The 14,452-nt window shown below is 40.0% G+C and overlaps 2 protein-coding genes across 2 annotated transcripts; both read left to right on the forward strand.

The window, feature by feature from the left end:
• The first annotated feature begins 293 nt into the window (after window positions 1-293).
• On the forward strand, window positions 294-6,787 carry etfb (electron transfer flavoprotein subunit beta). Its single transcript, XM_080501412.1, has 7 exons — window positions 294-433; window positions 2,035-2,193; window positions 2,960-3,118; window positions 3,229-3,291; window positions 3,895-4,053; window positions 4,187-4,403; window positions 6,208-6,787. Exons 1-6 carry the CDS (start codon window positions 380-382, stop codon window positions 4,355-4,357), a joined length of 765 nt encoding a protein of 254 aa, XP_080357538.1. The 5' UTR covers window positions 294-379; the 3' UTR covers window positions 4,358-4,403; window positions 6,208-6,787.
• A 160-nt stretch (window positions 6,788-6,947) lies between these two features.
• Window positions 6,948-13,842, forward strand: vsig10l (V-set and immunoglobulin domain containing 10 like; the record flags this gene model as incomplete). The annotated part of the gene is made up of 12 exons (XM_080500512.1): window positions 6,948-7,131; window positions 8,648-8,977; window positions 9,794-10,066; window positions 10,163-10,429; window positions 10,679-10,921; window positions 10,994-11,272; window positions 11,936-12,028; window positions 12,400-12,624; window positions 12,707-12,826; window positions 12,921-12,961; window positions 13,532-13,618; window positions 13,726-13,842. The coding sequence occupies 12 exons, from the start codon at window positions 6,948-6,950 to the stop codon at window positions 13,798-13,800; spliced, it is 2,217 nt and encodes a 738-aa protein (XP_080356638.1). The 3' UTR covers window positions 13,801-13,842.
• Window positions 13,843-14,452: the final 610 nt, after the last annotated feature.

A 14,452-nucleotide genomic window follows, 5' to 3' on the forward strand; every position in this document is an offset into this window, starting at 1 on the left:
GAGATAGGTGAAACACCACGTTTTTTTTCTCACGGGTTATTATATTTACTCGTTTTGAGCAATTTTAGTAAAGAATATTTTACAAATGTAATAGTGAGAGATATAAAGACTTGCAAAAAAAAGTCAAAACGAGTTATATCTTCTTTGCAGTTGATACATCTGAGACATTGACTCATTCTTGTTGAGTAAAACAACCGACTCTGAACGTGTCAGCCAATCAGAAGACACAGCGCCAGATAACCCTTTGTCTGATTGGTTGAAATGAGAGGCGGTCCGTCTGGTGTCACCCTGAAAGGAGTCCGACCTCTCCTTGGGTGAAGGTTCATTGCGGAGACAGTTTAACGTTGTCTGTCAATTGTAGTTAAACGTTTCAGCAACGATGTCTGGCCGTGTTCTCGTCGGAGTTAAACGTGTCATTGACTACGCAGTAAAGGTAATACCCTGCAGGATTTTGTCATTGGCTTATTTACATTTTAGAACGATTTCCCCCCTCTTCATTTCACTTGACTTTCGGAACTGTGCTAGCTGTGTTAGCCTGCTAGCGTCGGCTGGTTACAGGAGAAAAACTACAGTGATCAATTTATCTTTAAAGTCTACGACTAATTTCACTTGCTATCATTGCCAATTACTCAGATTATTGCTTCTGATTCTCTAAAAAATGTTTAAATCACCTGAACTGCTTTGTCTGGCTGTTGTTATCTGGTTGTGTAACATGCCTGGTTGGAAAAGTAGCAGCTCCCCCGCCCGGCATTATCTCTGGAACTTTCATTTAATCTTAAACTATCCTCTGAGGCAGTGTTGTATGGCTCCGCCATATGTCGTTCTAATCTGGATACCTGTGAACAGTTTGTAGAGATGAGGCACAACTATGTTATCAGTGAGCATTAGCAAATTCTTCATGTGACAGCAGGAGCTGCTCACAGCATAATCTGAACACTGATACAGTGATCAGGACTGACACGTCTTGCTTAGTTTGATACTGACGCATATTGACATAAATCATTAGTTACAAATCAATCCATTAAATGCACAGAGGTGGAAAGGATTGAAGATTGTATTCACATACATCGGCTGCTTTATTGTTTAAATTGTACTAATGCACACACAAAACGGCTGTTCTTGATTAAAAATGACTTGAGATAAGTACAAATGATGGGAGATCTAGTGAAACTACACTGTGAATAAGTGCACATGTACATAAAGTAAATATAAGCAGTAACATGGTTCATGAACCAAACTTTGTAGTGTTAACAAGTGAAGGCCAATGTATCATACAAATGATAATGTAGCACATTAGGGGGGAGTGCATATGGCTGTAATTGTGTGTTCGAAAACTACTTACTTTGATTTGTTATCTCAGATTGGGTTCTACTGAGGACTTCATTTGGTCTTTTGGCTCTTTGATTATGTTATTAATATATGATTACTATTGCAATAATGCATACAATTACAGTAAGTATTCTGTATTGGCCAAATTGTACTGTACTGGCACTGCATCCTTTGTCTATAAACACTTTAAAATCTAATTTATTTATTTTTAAAATCCATGTTTTTAAATTTTCTGGATGTGATTGGGTCCAAGAGTTATGTTTACTTGTGAATTTTTGATTTGATGTTTGTAACATGCCTACTTGTAAAAAGAAATAGTGAATCTATGAGCTGAGTGTTTAACACCAGCTCAAGTGTTAAATTCCAACTCTATAAGAAAATTTTTTTTTTTTACACTTTGGTATTTAGAAGCTAAACTTGTCAGCACAGAGCCTAACCTTAGTCAAAACAAATGTTTTCCTTGTGACGACTTGTGACGACTGTGAAGTGGGATGAGTTGTAACTGTGTGCATAATTAATACATTTAGAAGTAAATTTTTATAGTAAAACAATACAATCCAGTAGAAAAGGGAGGTAGAGAGCTCCCGTTTGAATACACATGGCTGGATGTCGTTCAGCATTTAACATGGAAGTTTCGGTAGCGTGTCTGGCAGTGCTTATATCAACCCTGGAGTGACTCTGTCCTGCTGTTTTGTTCCCCCACAGATCCGTGTAAAGCCGGACAACAGTGGCGTGGTGACGGATGGCGTTAAACACTCAATGAACCCCTTCTGTGAGATCGCTGTGGAGGAAGCGGTCAAGCTGAAGGAGAAAAAGCTCATTAAGGAGGTTGTGGCTGTCAGCTGCGGGCCGCAGCAGGCACAGGTGGGAGAAACGGAGGCCGACTCAGCAACCCTGTCTTGTTAACCAATGTTCTGGAGAGTGTAGTCTGGCAGCCTGCCGGTTTTTGGAGGCGTTGTTTTGAGTAGCTTAAAGATTTACTAGTTTTCCAGTGAACTCCAAATTGAGTAATGGAGCAGAATGATGCTGTGGGTGAGAGGTGTTCGAGGCAATTATCAATATATAATAAATGTGGAAAGCAAATCACTTTAAAATGGTCCAGCATGCATTGCTCTATCAAGTTTTGCAAGTAGTTAAATACTTGTGAACACTGTTGTGCATGTAATGAGTCCAGCTAGTAATGAATAAAATAACATTGTTTTGAAATAAAGTAAACAGATAACACAACATGTAATGTAGGGACAGATTTTTAGACTTGTATTATAATTAAAAGGATTGAATCATTTAAAATGTATGAAGTGATGCATTATAAAGTAGTTACTAAGACCTCAGATAAATGTTGGTTTTTTAATTAATTAATTTTTTGGCACAATTCGTAATGTTTCTGGACTAACACAATAAATAAGGAATTTTGTTTTTGAGAAATTATTTCTTTGATGTTGCAATGCTTTTTAGCAGTTAATCTAACGCTACCTCTGTAAGCAGTGTCTTATTTACAGAAGGAATACAGCATTAAATGCTGTAAGATTTCTTACCAAAAAGCATTGTTACGACAACAAGATAATGTGTCAACCATACATGTCGTTCCATCCCAAGATGTCTTATTTTTCTACATTTCTCCGTCACTCAGGAGACCATCCGCACTGCCCTTGCCATGGGGGCTGACCGGGGCATTCATGTGGAGGTGTCAGGAAAAGACTACAACACTCTGGGGCCACTGCAGGTCTCAAAGATCTTTGCTGCTTTGGCCAAAAAAGAGGAAGCTCAGCTCGTCATCCTCGGAAAACAGGTGAAATATGAGAATTGTTTCACTTTGTGTCTACATTTTGTCTTCTCATAAACTGAATGAAAATTCACACTGCTGTTACTTTCTATTATTGACACGTGTTGCTTTTCTAGGCCATCGATGATGACTGCAATCAGACGGGCCAAATGACGGCAGCTCTCCTCGACTGGCCTCAGGTGAGTTAGAAATTGCATGCAGTAATTTCTAATAGGATTGTCCCTCAGGCACAAATCCACATTTGACCTTAAATGACCTTGCTTTTCCGCGCCAGTCAAACTTTATCAGGTTTTCTTTCCTGGTCGTACTCATCCTGATAGCAGTGTCACTTTAGCTCCAGTCGACATTCTTATCGCGGTCTGCAGCAGCTGGTTTGAGTCGGTGAGAGCTGCAGTAAAAGCAGGTCATACTCCACTGTGACGGATCAAGTGAAGCTCTGCATTTGAGGCAATAGATGGAGCACTTCCTGTGGTGCCCCACTGACTAGAGTTCATATAAATTCAGGTCTTGCGTGTATTGTCTAATCATTTACTCATCTTGATAGTAAATGATTAGATGATTGCTTTCTTGCATATTGTTACTTCGACAGATTGTTTGAAAATTAATTATTTCGATTGCAATCGGTTATACCCAAGTCAACCAGCAGAGGTAGCACTTCACCAGTCTCATGACCTTAAAAAAACTTTACCATTATTATCTGCTGAGACATGGACTGTAGACGGAAGAAGTTTGATTCTTTTCAGAAAAGGTTATTAATGTGAGCTGTGTTTTCCTGATTTCAGGGTACTTTTGCTTCAGAGGTGTCATTGGAAGGAGACAAGATTAAGGTGGTGAGGGAAATTGACGGCGGCCTGGAAACTATTAAGATCAGCACACCAGCAGTACTGACCGCAGACCTTCGACTCAACACCCCCAGATATGCCACCCTGCCCAACATCATGGTAGGTATCTGGTCAGAGCGCACTCGATTCAAACATGAAGACCGTGTTGCTTCTTCCAAATTTTCCATGCCGCTGCAACTCGATGAACTTTATGCGAGTGAAGCCCAATAAAACCCTGACAAAACTTTTTCAGAAAGCCAAGAAGAAGAAGATCGCCAACGTGAAGCCAGCTGACTTGGGGGTAGACCTCACGTCGCGTGTGGAGGTGTTGCGAGTGGACGAGCCCCCGCAGAGGGAGGCGGGAGTGAAGGTGGAGACGGTGGAGGACCTGGTGGGCAAACTAAAGGAGGCTGGGAGGGTATAGAGGCTCCAAGGAATCTGAGCAGGGGAGCACAGAATCTGGCAGAATGGTGAGTTTTTACCAGCAGAGCGTAACAATATTTTTTTTTAATAGATGGATGTATTTGTTTTTGTTTAGTCTATATCAAGACGTTGTGTTATTGTGGAGGAAATTTAGTATGCTGTCTTTACATGCATAGAATGAGCTGACACAGAAATGGCTTTACTGGAAGCATCCGTGTCATTGATTTATTTTCTATGTTGTGATCAACTGACTTGCTCCAACTTTTTCAAAGGAAACCATGTAATGCAAAGTAAAAAAAAAAAAAATCCAAGATCAGATGCAACTAGAAAGCAAAATAAATCATGAGTCAAACTTAACGAAATTAGAATAAGCGTGCATCTCACTCTTTTTTTTTTTGTCATGATGAATAATATCAGCATGATCATATTTGTTGTGTCAAAGTTCAGTTAAGGTGAAGAAAAAAAAAGAATTGGCAAAGTCATGTTTTTATAATAAATCTTGTGTTTTTGCCATAAGTGTTTGATTTACGGTGCAACTTCATCTGTGTGGAAATCTCTTGCTTTTTCTCTTCTAATTTTTGCAAATTCATTCTTGATGAGACAAGTCGATGTATGCATCGCCAGTTGTACTACAGAACTTTTATTTGGACACTACACATTATAAATATTAAATCAACTATGCCAGAGTTGGTAAAGAATGTATTTTTTCATTTGTGTACCGAGACAAATGTGCTTTTCTTTTAATCTTCAGCTAAATCTTACTTTTCAGCTAGTTTCCACTGATGTAGAAGAAAAAGTACTTCAGTATCAATTCAAAGTCACAGTAAGAAAGTACAGGGTCTGAAATGTTCTTGCGTACTAAAGAAATAATATTTTTACTTAATTAATATACTGAATTTTTAAGGCATCTTAAACAATTTTTGGAATGTGAATGTGGTTTTATGCACTTACTGTAGATGTGTGCTTATGGTAATACTAGGTATTTCAGTGTTGATGCAGTAGCGAAGCAATACACAGATCATCATTGAATTTGAGTGGTGATTTGTCAGAAATGTTAAAAATTCCAAAAAGAGGTCATAACTTTGCTAGATTTTATATACAGCCCAATGGATTTCTTCTTATGAGTTCTTTTTAAAATGATAAACATTAGGCCCTGTCATTCACCCATTGTTGGTCTCTATTAAATCACTTTCTGCCTCTTTAATATACTGTATATAACCGTTACTTTCAGCTGGTTTCAATTCTGTCATAACTCTGAAATGTTCTCCGAGGAGGTTAAAACAAAGATTGAAGCAGGTCCGATAGTCGGAAGGAGTTATGGAACAAATTCAGGACAACATTCAACACAGAACCAAATACTTTATGATAATAATCTGAAGATAAAATAAGGCTGTATTTGTAATGCATAGTACAGTGCAGTTTCTACTGAAATTCAGTTCAGTATGAAAAAGGTTCTTCGTGGAAAAATCCTTTTTGTATCACAATCCTCACTTTTTCCCCTCCTATTTTTCCATATTGAGTATTCACCTATCTATTTAGGTTTTCTGGAAAGGCAATCTGGAGTCTTCTGGATTAATTTATGGGAAAAACTCAAATTAATAATCCATTCATTAATCTGAATGGAGCTTTCATATGTGCAGCACACTTTCCTCATGCAGAGGCTGTTACAATTACTGCTATGAACGTTATTATCCTCCATTGTATCAACATCTCCGTTTGTCGGAAAATCTTTTTAATTGCTTTGACAAAAGGTATTATGTGTTTTGTAAGGATGGAAGCAAAACTAATTATAGATTTTAATTGCTGCTCTTGTCTTGGATCACATATCAATGTTCTCTTCTCCCCTTGCAGGACTCTAAATGAAAAAACAGACCCACGTCTCATAAGCACGCCCGGAGGACCGGCTTATGTTCTTGGTCTAATCCTTTCTGTTTGAGACTGCGGCTCCCGATGATGTGCAGCGAGGTACCGACGGGAGGAGTACCGAGAAACGCCGTCCTGCAGTCACACCAGTCCGAAAAAACCCTCATCTCTGTCTTTGCATTTTACCTTGCCATGGGTCAATTCGTGTGTCACAGAATCCCCGTGAAACTTTCCATGAGCAGTTTTCATGTTGTCTGGCTCTCACTGGTTGAAGCTCGTCTGTCCGATGTCACACATGTGAAGAGGTGCAGTTTTTGTAAATGATATTTGTAAATATGGACCCAAACATGTGATGTAGAAGATCATTTCCTTCCAGATAACTGTCATGACTACTGCTAACTTGTATAGTTAATGGGAAAGTTGTGAAGTGTTGGGACTGACTGGACGGCGTTTCTCAGTATGAGAGGAAAACATCATCAATCTATATTTTACCGTAAGCGCCTCAATTCTGATTGTACAGATGGTAACCATGACAATAAAGCAAGCCAGTCTTTTTCATACCTAAAAACATGTTTCATTGGGTTTTCTTTTTTTCCCCTTGACAATCTTTCTGCAGACAATGAGTCATGACAGGATGTTTTAAATTATAGCTGGGAGTAGATTTATAGATTTTTACTTCTAAAAATTAGTGTATTAAAAGAACTTTAAGACTGTATGACCTCCCGACAATGCCTGGGCATGCTTCTGATGAGACGGCGGATGGTCTCCTGAGGGATCGCCTCCCACATTCGGATCAACGCATCAGTCAACTCCTGGACATTCTGTGGTGCAACGTGTGGTTGGTGGCTGGAACGAGACATGATGTTCCAGATGTGCTCAATTGGAATCAGGTCTGGGGAATGGGCAGGGCAGGTCAGTCCATAGCATCAAAACCTTCATTATGGAAGAACTGTTGACACACTTCTGCCACATGAGGGCCTGGCATTGTCATGCATGAGAAGGAACTCAGGGCCCACTGCACCAGCATCTGGTCTCACAGTGGGTCTGAGGATCTCATCCTGGTACCTAAGGGCACTCAGGATACCTCTGGCGGGCACATGGAGGGCTGTGCAGCCGTCCAAACAAATGCTTCCCCACACCATTACTGACCCACCACCAAACCGGTCATGCTGGAGGATGTTGCTGGAGCAGCATGTTCTCCACGATGTCTCCAGACTGTTTTTGTATTTCTTTTGTCTAATTATGGGATTTCTTCAGTAATTGTTTTGATGGAATTATGTTACAGTTCTTTGTTTTGAAAACTTCTGGCCTCCTGTATTTTGAATATTTGTGATGTTCTTTTCAACTGAGTAGTCTCATTGCAAAAATTCTATCTGTCTCAGCCACCAAATTAAATGACTTCTTTTTCCAGTCATTGTTTCACTGCAAGAATTCATTTGCACCCATTCTGTTTATGTTGGTTTTTATTGTATTTAATAGTTATTATTAACCATATACGTTTTCAATAGCTAGTTTGAAAAAGGTGAATTAATACTTCATATTTTAGAGTTTGTTGTTTACAGTATGTTTATATTCATGCATGTGGAATTTTGGGTCAAATGATTTGATAAGTGATAATTAACACTTTTGGTTCTGTTTTAAGCTGATGTGCTCACTCTTTTACTGTGTGTGTCTGTGTGTGTGTGTATGTGCGCGCGCGCGCGCGTGTGCATAGTGGTACATCCAAATGTCATTTCTGGTTGCGTAAAAATGTCAACAAGCACAAACCTGTACAGAGCTTGAAAGAAAGAAATACACTAACAATAACTATGCATTTCCAGTATTTATTCCTCTACGTGATGTGAGATTAGTAAGATATTTTCTTGGTCATGAAGCAGAAATAATGGCGCCCTTGTTGTGTGTAAAGAGATGTAATGTGATGAGGGGGCGGGGTTTCATCGGTGTGACTCAACACAGGTGAGCAGCCCACGCGCTCGGCTGACAGCAGCAGCAGCAGCTCGTGCCACTGAGGTGTTCAAAGACGACCCATGCAACTTTATGCTGTGATCTGGAAATAGAAATAAGCTGCAAACTCTCATCCCTTTGAGAAGAAAAACGACACATGTGATCACTGCCTGCTGAAATGACTTGTCCGGAGGAATTTAAGAAAGTGGCTGCGGTGTTTCTGGCTTTTTTACTCAGGAGCGCATTTCAAGGTGAGATTAACTTCGAGCTTTATTTTCTTCTCTTTGATCATGTCGTGGTATTTTACAAGAAGAGAACTAAAGAGAATGAATATATTTTCACGTTTGTGCCGATGGCCAGTGTTATTCCCATTTATTGGTGATTTATGTTCTTCTTACTCCAACTTGTTCCTTCAGGATCCTCATAAGGTAAATGAGGAAACCGTCACTGACTTTACATTAATTCTCTGGCTCTTTCCTGGCAGGTGCACACGGTCAACTGGTGGTCTCTCCAGTCGGCCCCACCCTGGTCAATGTAATAGCTGGCACCAATGTAACTCTGGCTGTGTCCTTCAGTGGAGCACCTGACCCTGTGGTCACCTGGATCATGGGGGTTTTACCTGTCGTCACCTGGACTCTAAACTCCAATGAAGCTCCAGACATTGACATAAACGGGAAGGATGTGCTCAGGATTGAGAAGGATGGATCCCTTACCTTTGTGAATGTACCTCTCGCCTATGACGGTGACTACACAGTTGAAATGACCAAATCTGGACTGGGAAAAGCGCTCACATCTTTTACTCTCAAAATATTTGGTGAGTATCTGACTGAAAGCAATTTTGTTTTCAGTATAGGAAGATATTTAATGGCTCTGTGAGCTTGAAAATTATTTATACTGATAATTTACTGCACTGTGTAATGAGAACTGTCTGTAAGCTGGTTGATGAATGAGAAAAAAATGTTTTTTCAAAGCAGCAGTTACTGCTTTCAAAACTGCTTCAGCAGCTCAAAAACTACTAGAAGTAACTGAATTTCCCGGAAAACGATTAATTGAAAATGGGCTCAGATGAGTAAAATGGCTTCAACCAGTTTAAAAAAAATTCAGAGAAGCAAAAAGATCAAAATGGTTAAAAATACTTTAAATGTTGGGGAGAAACTGCTAAATACAGTTAAGAAATCAAACAAAATGTTTACCATTCCAAATGGTACCAATAAATCATTAATGCAACACAAGTCCATTTTTGTAGATATGGCAAGAAAAAATCTGTTTCGTGTGCTGTGTTGTTGTAATATTAAAGGTTACAAGTTTTGTAGCGCCAGATGAATTTCATTTGGTGAAATGTGACCAAAAAGGCTCTTTTGGTCATAAATGTGGCACTCCTGGCCCAGCGGTACACAGACTCCGAACCCTTTCGAGGATTATCGTTGACCTAGAATAAACTCAGCTTCACTGATCACTCATTAAAATCCCTCAGAAATATAGAATGTTTCACAGCTAATTGACTTTCAACCACATCCTGGATTTACTGAGACTGCATTTGTACTTAATTTTTTCTTCTAAGGGATAGCTGTGTTGACCAGACTGCCTCATCCACCTGTTTTGCCATGTTTTTCACATTGTTGTTTTGTAGAAACCTTCCAGAATGTGACTCTGAACACAAAACCGGATTTCGCCAAAGAGGGAAGTGACGTGTTCACGTTACACTATAGTATGCTGCGAGGAGTGGTCCAGCATCAGGTGTGGTTTTTCAATGGCAGAGAGATAAACAACAACTCGCATTATCTGATGGAGCAGGAGAACCTTTTAATCCTCGGTCCAAACCGGAGCGACACGGGAGAGTACGCAGTGCTGCTCACAAACCCCTTCAGCAAAGTGACGGTCCGTTCGAACGTCGCTGTGCGCTGTAAGTTTAAAATAAGTTGAATGTTTTTCTGTATAAGGGTCTATGTATCTTTCAGTAAAAATAATTCTCTTCTACATGTTTCGGTCTGTATTTTAGATGGACCAGATGAGCCCAAACTGGCAACACATCCACCTCAGACGTTTTATGTATCTGGAGAGTCCTTAAATCTCACCTGTCAGTCTGACGGATTCCCTCAGCCAACATCTGTGTGGACCTTTGGCGACAAAATCCTTACTGATTCCCATGAAGGAGTCCTAAGTCTGCCGAATGTGTCGGCCAGTCAAGGAGGTGTTTATGTGTGCACGTTGCTTAACGAAGACACAAAAGAACAGCGCGAAAAGACCGTAACATTACGCATTTACGGTATGTGGAAAAAAATTTTTAACTTGGGACGGATGCACACATTCTTTCACGTATCTGTATTGTAGGACATTGTCAGATTATCAGCCTTTTTTGACTAATGCAAGGAACACAGGATGATGCAGTTCAGGTGTCCTCATGCCTATTCACATCGAGTTATCTAAGACATTTGTTTTCAACACTTTGGGAAATGTCCAATTTTAAAGTGCCATTGCTTCACATTAATGCCATTTAAATGTTGTGTTGGGCTAGAGCGGCCGCTGAATGACCCGACATGCTCTGTGGAGTCGCTGAATAACACCAGGCTGCTGTTTCATTGTGGGTGGATGGGAGGAACGCCACAAGCTGAGCTGTCCTTCCCAGCCATAAGTGCCTCCAGCAATGGACTCGGGAACTTCAGCGTGACTCTGGAAGCCTCTGACTCTCTGAACGGCAAGAACACCCAATGCATTGCAAAGCACACACTGGAGAACCGCTCTTGCAACATAACAACAAGTATGTCTTTTGATTTTGCTAGTCATTCAGGTGAATGAATGAATACAGATCTATAATTTTGTGTTTCCCCAGGGAGTCCCCTAAAGTTTGTTCCCTCCGTGAGAACCGAAGTGGACAATGACGGCAAAATAGTGGTCACCATCCAGTGTTTGAGTGCAGCCTCACCTGAGGCTGTGGTGTCATGGTCCAGAGGTGGCCAGGCTGTGTCCAGCGGGACAACGCACCACATCAGCAGGGACACCACGCTACTCACAATCCGCCACATTAATGCCAGCTACTTTCTCCTCCAGAACTACACGTGCGCATGCAGCAACCCACTGGGCAGCCACAGAAGGGAAATCCAGCTACAAGGTAAACCTTGGCTGCATTTGGTGATTGTACTGTGTGGAAGGTTTTATACTTGACATTTAACAAATTGAGACATAAAATGTTGTCAATTTTATGGTAAACAGTTAATGGCGTAGTCGTATTTTCAATAAAAATACAACTACAGGAGAAAACTATTCAACTATTAGTTCATCCAAATTGACAAATGTTGAAAGATATTTGCATAAACAACTGTGAAAGCATCATGGTACCTGTGTTCACCTTTATTATAAGGCCTATTGTCTGGTTTCTGTGGTGTTTTATTGTAATGTAGTATTGAAAGCTATTTTGAAAAAGTTAAGGAATATAAAAGTATGAAGGCCAAGCTTTCAACTGGAAGAAAAGAACTATGTCCATTTCTAGATCGTAGTAAAAGGTTTGGTAACTTGCTTTTCCACTCGCATGCACGTATGAATCTGTGTTGTTGAGAGTAAACACTGGAAGGACTTTGATGTCTCAGTTTCTAATTTGGATGGCTGCTTGGCAGGACTGAAAACACACAATGGGCTCTCAGAAGGAGAGCGAAGTAATACCTGAGATTGCTATTTCCCTTTAAACAAAGCCCCCCAGTCTTGGTATTCCCTCGGCTCCCTGTTTCTGCTCTTTCTTAATCTAAACCCACCCGGCTCACTATCCCTCCCTCCCTAGGACCGTCGATCTCGCGTTCCAGTTTGTTCCCTAATCAAGATAGAACCATCATCACGTTGACCTGGGAGGTTCCAAACGCATCTGTGGTTACTGGTAAAGCTGTTTTTTTTTTTTTTTCCCGTTTTTTTAAACCTCTGGAAGGCCTCAGTTTGCTGACTCCTCTTCTCATGAATTTCTCTTGACTGCACACACAAACCTAAACTTCCTGTTTTGAATTTGTCCGTCTAAGCAGAACTCCCCCTGGGAGAACAGTTTTGAAAACAAAAAGCTTGACAATGAAAAATAAGGGTGTATTTATTATGGACTGTGTGAAGTCGTACTCTGTTTTGGGAAAAGCAGTTGGAGGATGACATGGCTGCTCATATTCACATAATGTCATCTTGTGAAATGAGGATGACATGTTGAAATGTCCAAACAAATGTAAAAAAAAAACAAAAACTGATCCGTGATGTGCTTTTGCAAAGGGTTTGACATTCAAATGAAAGGGCCACAACTGCAAAGCAACACTCCTAACGCTACTCGCACTAAAGCCGGGTCAGATGGGTTTCGCACCATCCAGAGGAAGACTGGCTTAGAAAGGAAGACGGACGTCTTTGTCCTCGATCCTAAATCGACCTACCGGTTTCGGATCATTCCCAAAGCTCGTCTGACACCAGGGGAGCCATCCGGGATCCACAGGATCGGCCCAGGTGAGTGTTCAAGCCTTCCTATGACACAGTTGTTGATGTTTACTGTGGAATACCTAGATTCTGGCTCTAATGTTGGCATCAGGTGATGGACTGAGTGGTCCAGCCATCGCTGGTATTGCAGCTGGAATCCCCTGCAGCCTTCTCTTCCTGCTCCTGCTGTGTTGCCTCATTTATTTATGCGTCTCCTACTGCAAAAGGAAAAGTAGGTGAACTGAAGCTCTGAACATAAATTACTTTATCTTCTGTGGTAAATTCTTTTTTTTTTTTTTTACTTTTTTAAATTTTTTATTTTGCAGACAATCAAACTCCATATCCGGTCTCCAGAGCTGTTGAGAAGGTTGGATTAAATTCAGTGGCACTATGGAGGACTGTAACTGTTATTTAATGAGAAATAAAAATGGACATACGATTAACATGGTGTTTGAGGCATCAAATTTGATACAAATAAATAGTAGGCCTTAAGTGGTTGATAAAATGTTATCTCAATCTTATTTTCTAGCTTTCTGTTTTAAGTTGTTTTTGTAGATGCAGTAAGGCATCGACTTGCATGTATATTAGTTAATGCAGTAATTTGATTATTTTATGTACAAGCAGCCAAAACAATTTTAAATGGCTCCCTTCTTCACAATTTGCTTTATGAAAAAAATGCATAAAGGAATGTCAACAATATGAATGATTATGTGCAGAAACAAATATTGATGCAAAGGGGAACATGCTCCTTAGCAATATGATCAATGTACAATAATGATATAGTTATTACTCATAGTGCGCATGATGGATGTAATTTAACCTGTTTATGCCACACTGCCCAAATTGTGCATCAGATTGTTTTTTAAGATTAAGTGTGTTTTAATTACCTGTCTACAACAATAACTTCTCTACGAATGTAATTTCTTTTCACCCGCAGGCAAAAGCAGCCCAGCCAGATAAAAGTCCTCATATCCTGCTGGCTGGAGGGCTGAAGTCTCCACCTGACTACAACAGATTACACCAGGTAGTGGTCACAATAATAAATGTAATTGACGAAAAACTGGTTTATTTTGGGGGCTAAAGGCAAATGTTTTACCTTACAGGCTTGTCTTTTTTTTTTTCCATTTTCAGACTCCATCTGAAAGATCTGTAGACCTGCCCATGTTTGTCCCCCCACCGCCTGTCAGAGTGGCTACAACGGTTTAAACATTACAATGTTTTGGGATATGAATGTTGAACTTGTACAGCATACTTTATTTTAAAGTTTTAATTTAAATTTATATTTGTATTGTTTTAACGTCAATCTTCTATATTTTAATTTTCTTGTATATACATGACTAAAAGTTCTTTTGTAACGGTATTTTCTCATGGTAATAAATTAAAACATAAAACATACACTTGTATGATTTGTTATATGGTTGAAAATGTCAGAATATTTTTTACAGCATGTACAAGTTAAGTCATATTTACTTGTCTATTTTGAGACTTAATTCAGGGATATATAATGGTGTGTGGATGAGGCTCTTCTAAAAATGTGTTTTGAAATCAAACTAGTTGGAACCTACAGTTCGTTATTATCACAATATCTTCTCCTATCATGCTGGGGAAAATGTGTTCCTGTACACCACTAGAAGCGCTCTGCTGTCCCTCGGGGAGGGTGTGCACCGCACTTTGAACACCCACTGCTTTATTTCAATGTTGTATAGCAGGGGTAGGGAACCCTGGTCCTCGAGAGCCGCAGTCCTGCACGTTTTCAATGTGACGCCTGTTGTAGCCTGCTACAGTTTCACAGTCTTTACAAAACAGAATCTGGGAGAACTGATGTGACAAATCACCAAAAAAAAAACCCGTTATGCTG

This window comes from Blennius ocellaris, assembly GCF_963422515.1.
Source record: "Blennius ocellaris genome assembly, chromosome: 8".
Lineage (NCBI taxonomy): Eukaryota > Metazoa > Chordata > Actinopteri > Blenniiformes > Blenniidae > Blennius > Blennius ocellaris.

Bases quoted from the DNA above. Each gene is read 5' to 3' on its own strand.
- etfb (XM_080501412.1), top strand. From the start codon at position 380: ATGTCTGGCCGTGTTCTCGTCGGAGTTAAACGTGTCATTGACTACGCA. The intron at 2,194-2,959 runs GTGGGAGAAACG...TCCGTCACTCAG, and splicing joins GCGGGCCGCAGCAGGCACAG to GAGACCATCCGCACTGCCCT. The intron at 3,292-3,894 runs GTGAGTTAGAAA...TCCTGATTTCAG, and splicing joins CTCTCCTCGACTGGCCTCAG to GGTACTTTTGCTTCAGAGGT.